The 7,500-nt window shown below is 32.3% G+C and overlaps 1 protein-coding gene across 9 annotated transcripts in view; it reads right to left on the reverse strand.

The window, feature by feature from the left end:
- The window catches only part of LOC145268194 (kinesin light chain), a 418,880-nt gene that overhangs the window by 180,061 nt on the left and 231,319 nt on the right, over window positions 1-7,500 (reverse strand). For all 9 annotated transcript variants that reach the window (XM_080123445.1, XM_080123439.1, XM_080123443.1 and 6 more), the window contains 2 exons: window positions 4,474-4,552; window positions 120-348 (listed from right to left, as the gene is read on the reverse strand). In XM_080123445.1, coding sequence (XP_079979571.1) covers window positions 120-348; window positions 4,474-4,552 — 308 coding nt within the window. The remainder of the gene's footprint in view (window positions 1-119; window positions 349-4,473; window positions 4,553-7,500) is intronic.

Here is a 7,500-nt window from a genome sequence, read left to right on the forward strand (position 1 = left end):
TATTTTAAAGATTAATTCATATCAATTACAGCCATTAAAATATCTAAAATTTTAATTACTAGTGAAGTTGAAAGTCATTTGTATATGATATTAGTAAAAAGAAAAAAAAGAGGTCTTACCTGTAAACAAGAGCCAAAATATTTAACATAGTAGCAACATCAGGATGATCATGGCCACTAGTTTTTTCCAGATCCTCAAGGGCTTGTTTGCAAAGTGGCACAGCCACTTCATAACGTCCCTGAGAAGCATACTGAATGACAAGGTTATGTAATGTACGAAGTCGTGCTGGAATTTCATAACCACCACTAGCTGCTTGGGCCATTGCACTGGGTTGAGTCGGTGAAAGAACTGAAGTAAAAAAAAAAAAATAACATAACTACAAAAAACAATTTTCTTTATTTTTGGTATAAGAAAATCTAGTCAAATTGAAAAGTTTACAAAAAGTTTTTCAGGAGAGAAGTTGCTCATTGAAGTTTCATCATTTTATTAAAATTGCAAGACAACTTAAATATAACTTGGATCATTATATATTTCAGAACCTTTAAAAATTTGAAAGCAATTTAGAAGCAAAAGTTATTTCTGGCTTTAACATTCTTATTAAATCCTCATTTAATTAAAAGATTGAATGTTTTGCAAGAACACAATAACAGATAAGAGATTAAAACAGCATTACTATAAGGTTACTTATCTTATAACAATTTGTTTCAATTAATAATTTAATGACTAAATGAAGCTGTAATAACTGAATTTTAATTTCCAAATCCTATTAAAAAAAAAATAGAAAACAGATGACTTAGTTAAAAAGAAAATAAAAGAAAGGATCAAAGTTTAGTAAATCTAAGTTCTATCCGAAGTCAATAGTTTATCTTACTTAGAATAGAACTAAATAAATCCACCTCACCCCTAAGACAGGAAATGGTAATGCTAGATATTGTTCCTATTTGTCTCCCTAAAGGTTGATTCTTCTCATGGTAAAATCCCAACAATTCAAAAAAAAAAAAAAAAAAAAAATCTCTATAGTCCTGTTAACACCTAATCAAAAATGAGGACGACTATATCAATAAAAACTAAATTCAATAAGTTTAATTCCAACAAGATGAATCAAAAAAATTGTTTCAGAATCTTTTTAAATGTACTTTAATGTAGATCATTATTGATAATATTCACATTATTCACATGAACCTGTGTGTAATGAATAAAGGCACAGAGTAACAATCAGTTTTATTCTGAAGGTGCACGGTTCAATCCATACATACAAAAAAATGTCACTTTTTGACTAGGTTATGACAGAGAACAAAAAGAATCTTAATCTAAGAAGATTAAATAAAGGGTTCGACTAAAAAATTTAATATAGATATCCAGATTTGATGGTTCAAATTTCCAAGTTTGAAATAATGAATCTGGAGAAGGTCAGAGGTTATATCAGTCAGACTTTTGTGAAAATAACAACCAAGATAAGAATAATAGTCTGAATAATCCAAATAATATGAATCAAGAAAATATTTTTCATAATTTACATAAAAAAATGTTTTCTCAATATAAATTTTGAGAACTTGTTTTGTTGTGATATTACCTCGATTTATATTATTAAGTTATTCTAATTGTGTTTTTACACTGATCATATCAAGAATATCGAGTATTCATCTTATTATTTGAACTACTGTTCTCATCTTGAGTATTATTCTTGCATTTCGGACAATGTTCTCCAGGAGTATCTTATCAAACTTGGCAGAAAGATTTCAGAGTTTGCAGAAAGATTGCAAAGTGTAATAAAATAAAGTTGAAGAAAGTTAGAGATTATATCAACTGAAATGTTGTAAAAATAACACTCAAAATAAGAACAGTAGTCTGAATAATCCAAATAATATGACAAATCAATTCTCATCTTATCTTATAAAATCAGAAAAAATTTTTATCTTATTATTTCAAATATAATAACTTAATTTACTGTTTCAATTGGTTTTAATTAATTTCCAACAGTTAAATCGAATAAGGTATGATTGAATCATATTTTATAATAAATCTGATCATATTCACTAATACTAAAATTACTAAAATTCCTAAAATTATAATTCAATTATGAAAAGGCTAACTTTAATAATAAATGATAACCAATTCATTTTGCATAATGGTTTAATCCTCAGTCATACCAAAGAGTTAATTAAGAAAGAGTACTTTATGAGTCATTGATATATATTCATCATTAAATAGTAATAGCTTTATAAGACAATGATTCATCCTCAATTATATTACGGGTCCCTAGTGTTTGCCAAAGTTGGCTAGGTTATTCTCTCATTCTCTTGAGCATATACCAAGTTGTGCCATCAGATATATACTACATATTCACTGCCGCGATCTTGTTCCCTTATGATCTGCTTAGATTAAATCTCCTGTCTACTTGCCCAAATGTAACAGTTGCTTCTGTTGCCTACAAATTATTTCATGATTCTTGCCCCACTGCAATGCTTAAATAACGCCCTGTGCTGAACAGACCAAACTCATGATGATCTATTAACATGAAACTCTCTGCATAATCACACTGGTGTTTGCTTAGAGATGTAGCGGTGATGTCCATTTGTATTGTGTTCTGCAATCCTGATCAAGCTGCCTCAGAATTGTGTGAATGATCATATATCATTGCATATTTTCAAAGTTCTGTATTGGCTAAACTATATGATATTTCTAAGTGTTTTGCATTCTATAATTAGCTAAGTAGCCTGTCCAGTGCTAACGGTTTTATGGTAATCTATATATGTATGAAAGCGAAAATGTGTGTGTGTGTGTGTGCATTTTTTTGTATGTCTGCCAAAGGTTTTTTCCGGCTGCTTCTAGGCTTGCTCACTCATTCTTATAACTTTTTATATGCTACCGAGATGATAATATCTAACACTTACGAAATGACATCGTAAAAATCTTTTATTTCAGCCACTTTTATCTTACAAAATTCACACTGTGAATTTGTTTTTCTCTGCTGCTGCTGTTGTTGCTATGGCATGAATTTGACCTAGAAACCCACCAGGGTTTTTAAACGTTTATTTTTGACTCTTTACAGTCTCTGCCTTTGTGATGTCATGCTATGTCATCAGGCTATTAACCTCAAGGCTTCGAGTTCGAGCCTACCTCCCTCCTAAAGCTTTTTTCGCTGTTTTTTTGTTTTTGTTTTCGTTTTTTTTTTAATATTAAAACAGGATTGTTACTTTTAGTTTCCATCTACCTCACCCCCACCCCAACACACACACCTACAGTTTTAATATTGAAAAAGGGTTATTCATGCCATTTTTCGTGTTTGCTGTTTTTTTTTTCTTTTTCTGATTTTTTTTAAGAAGTTTAAACATCGTTCGCTTTGCATCACATTCGTTTTTTTTTGTTTTTTTTCATCACATTCGTGTTTTCTTTTTTAGTTTTTGTTTTTTCGATTTTAAGAAATTTTAACATTGCATCACATTCATTTATTGTTTTTTTTATAATATTTAGACAGGGTCCTTTTGTTTTGATTTACCCCCACCACCAATACACACACTACACACGCAGGCAACACCGGGTACCCCTGCTAGTCTATATATATAAAAGGCAAAATGTGTGTGTGCACATTTTTTGTGTATGTCCGGCAAAGGCTTTTTTCGGGTTGTTTGCTCATTCTTATAACAGATTATATGCTTCCGAGATGATAATATCTGAGATTTACAAAACGACTTGGTGTGTATCTTTAATTTGGGCGCGATTTTCACCATATTTATTGGACTATGGGTGTGTTCTTTTGATTTTTGGTATAAAAAAGTGAAACTAAAACAAACCTCGGCACGCATGCGTTTGATCAAATGTTGGTGAAAACCATCATATCAAACAATTGCTATTCATTTCAGCTTCCCCTCCCCCAAACAAGTTGGGGAAGAGAAAAAATAAAACCAAAAAACAACTGTCTCGCAGAAATAATTAACTGCGGATTTCATTCTCCCATGGCGTGATGTTTAACCTCAATAAAATCAAACACCTGTTTGAACTCATTCACTTTTTAATCGCTAAATTTAATGTCTTACATAACTTCCGTCGCTGTAGTGCAGTTGTATGTTGTCAGCCTATTGGCCTACCTGCTACCAACCCCACTATTTTTTTTTCTTTTACACCTACAAAACATTTTTTTTTCCATTTTTAAACTTTTAATATTGAAATCGTGTTTTTTTTTGTTTTTTTTTAAAGAAGTTTAACATCGTTCTTTTTAATATATAAACAGAGTTAAGTTCCCATTTTGTTTTGCTTTACCATCTTCCCCCAACACACATACCTCCAAACACACGGGTAACGCCGGACATCCCCGCTAGTGGCTTAATAAAAGAGTTGTGATCAAAGGTAAGTAAAGCAATTCAGGGATATGACGGCTGCCTTCTCAAACATCTTAGTATAGCGGTTAATGAAAAGGAAATCTGCAAAATTAGATTATAGTCAGTCCAAAAAATAATATTAATTGTAAATTACCTTCAGGTTGACCGCCATCATCATCATCATCTGGAAAACCCAAATCAAGTGACGATTGCTCACTTTCTTTTTCGTCATTCTAAAAATAAAAAAATAAAAACTGTCATCAATATATAGACACACACACACACACACACACATATATATATATATACACACACACATATACATATTGTGACATAATACTTAAAATAGATTAAGTGTTTAAAGAATATTTCAAAATTTAGTTTTAGGCCAACGAGAAATGTATCGTTTTTTTTGTTGTTTAATTGTCGCCAAGAAAAAGTGAATATAGTGGAAAAAAACAGAGTAAAGAAGAAAGAAAGAGAGAATATGAGAGAAAGATAGAGGTGAGAAAGATGTTCAGCAGATGTGAGCATGTTAATGGATCACCCGGTCAGCAACCAGCTTTCAGACCCCTATCAGTTACTAATAGAAGAAAGAGAAAGATAAGAAAAGAAAAATTTATGTATACATACGTACATGTACATATGTACATGAATATGAATATATATATATACTAGCTGTACCCTGCCACGCGTTGCTGTGGCTCAAATTGGCGCAATGGAAAAAGTTCCAAAATGAGAAAAAGCATGTTTCTTATAGGTTTAAATTTCCATTTTGCATGGGTACAGTTTTCGTTGTTCCATTTTCTTAGCTGATATAGAGATTTTCCGGTTTGGTGACTCTTGAATATGTAACATAAATTGTCCATGTGAAAAAAAACAGTCAGTGTGTAACTGTAAGGCACACAATTGTAAAGATTGTTCCCTGTGCTTTGTTGATGGTTATTACAAATGACAATAAAATTGGAAAGTGCAATCTGCTAAAGTGTAATGATGTATCCGATGGAATCATAGGAATGCATGGAATGAAGATATATTCATCTGTGAAAGGTCCTGTTAAGATTGTTGTTTCTATGATATTGTTTGTTAATTTTTTTTTACTGCAAGCTATGTGCCATTGCAAAGCTTGGATTGGTTTATATTTCACAACATGATAATTAGTACATCAAATTTCAGTTGGAATACATGCGGTGGCATCCCTGGCAAATATAACTGTTGGATAATTAACCACTTTATCTGCTTTCACAACAGTGTCGATGGATTTGTATTTGATTACCTCACTTGGAATTTTACATTGAATAATAGCGTTAAGTTCATGGGCATCTTTGTATTGACCTGCAAGAATAGCTCATTCACTCAGTCAAATGGAATTCTTATAATTTGAATATCTGCAAAAACCTTTTAAACTAATTATTCTTTTGATGAAATAAACAGAAATTACAGACGTTAAAAGTCTAAGAATTTTGCCCTTAACTCTGATCAGCTGGCACTTTTTCGTACCCAATTTCCCACAAGTGATGCAAAAGTTTTTGTGCAGATCGAACAGTCTGCAACTGTACATGCATATTTTGAGTTAAGTTTAATGTCTTCACATGGAACAAAAAAGTAGAGTATTTGAGGCAAGCATTTATTTCATCTGCTGATGTTGATTGAAGAATAACAGGTAACATTTGTCTGAAATCTCCTGCAAGCAATATTACTGCATTCCCAAATGGTCTGACATTGCCACGCAAATCTTGCAAGGATCGACCAAGAGCCTCAAGTGATTTTTTGCGTACCATTGTGCATTCATCCTAAACAATAAGTTTGCATTTCTGCAATATTTTTCCCCATATTGGATGTTTTGGAGATGTCGAACATGAGATTTTTGAAAAATTGAATGTTTTAAAGTAGAATAAATAATTCTTCTACTTTGCAGCAAGGTCGCAGGTATTCCTCATGCAGCAAGGCTAAGGCTATGTCATTTTGTTACCAAATGGCTGCCAAAATCAATTTAATTAGAAAGGTTTTACCAGTTACTTCTGATGCTGTTCAAGGTAGCAGTAATTTCCAAATAACTTCTATTCTCAAAGTCAGTAAATTAGGTGACTAAAATAGGATTTATCCATGTTTTGACAATGCCTTATTCACTGTAATTAATTTAGGAGACTAAAATAGGATGAGGGATTACAGATGGACAGATAGAGAGGAAGATATATAGATAGAAAAGAGACAGTGAGAGGAAAATAGAGAAAGAGAAGGAGATAGAGAGATAAAGGGATTGATAGATAAACAGAGAGAGGGGGAGAGTTAGAAACAGAGAGGGATGAGACAGAGGAAAGGAGAGAGATAGAGAGAGTTAGAGAGAGAAAGGGGCTCAAAGAGAGATGGAGAGGGTGATATAGAGAGAAAGATAGATTGAGAGAGGGAAAGGGAGAGATGGATAAAGAGAGATATTAAGAGAGGGAGAGAGAGGGGAGAGAAACAGAAGGTGAACTACACTTCACCGTTTTTTTCCTCGTTCAGTAGAGAAGAAATCTTTCGAGACTGAGGCAATTTTAATGCTTTGTTATTATCCAGAGTACCCCTTTTTTTTTGGGGGGGGGGGGCTAGATTTTCCTCGCATTAGAAACCGACCGGGTTATCTGTACTTTCACTTAACAAATTAATAAAAGAAAAACATATTGTAAAATTTGAATTTAACAGGAAAATACTATTTAAAAAAATAGCACGATAACATAAGTGCAACTGTAGGTACTCCTTGGGCGTTGAGTTCCATGGCGACCAGCATAATTATTTAATGGTCGCTCCCTGAGCCCCCCCCCTCCAGTCAAGGCTAATGCATGCGCACGTAACTTTTTTTTTATTTACTGACGTTGGCTTAGTAACTAAACGATTTATTGATAATTTTGTAACCCTTAAACGCATGCCGGAAGATTTAAATTGGTTCATTATTGTGGTAATGAAAAAAAAAAGTTTCATTCAACACAAAACCAAAAAAACATATTAATGATAAATGATTTATTATTCTATTCATTGAAATTTACTAATTTTTAAATAAAAAAGTAAAAAAAAAAGTTAATAAAAAAATAGTTGGTTATGTGCGCATAAAAAACTTTTTTTTTTGTTTTTTTTTAGATTAGGTCCACCCTATAATCACCCCACCCCCCAACTCCTCATCTTAAGAACAGCTTCCGGAATA

The sequence above is a fragment of the Euprymna scolopes genome, chromosome 43, assembly GCF_053919585.1.
Source record: "Euprymna scolopes isolate OS-2025 chromosome 43, ASM5391958v1, whole genome shotgun sequence".
Classification (NCBI taxonomy): domain Eukaryota; kingdom Metazoa; phylum Mollusca; class Cephalopoda; order Sepiida; family Sepiolidae; genus Euprymna; species Euprymna scolopes.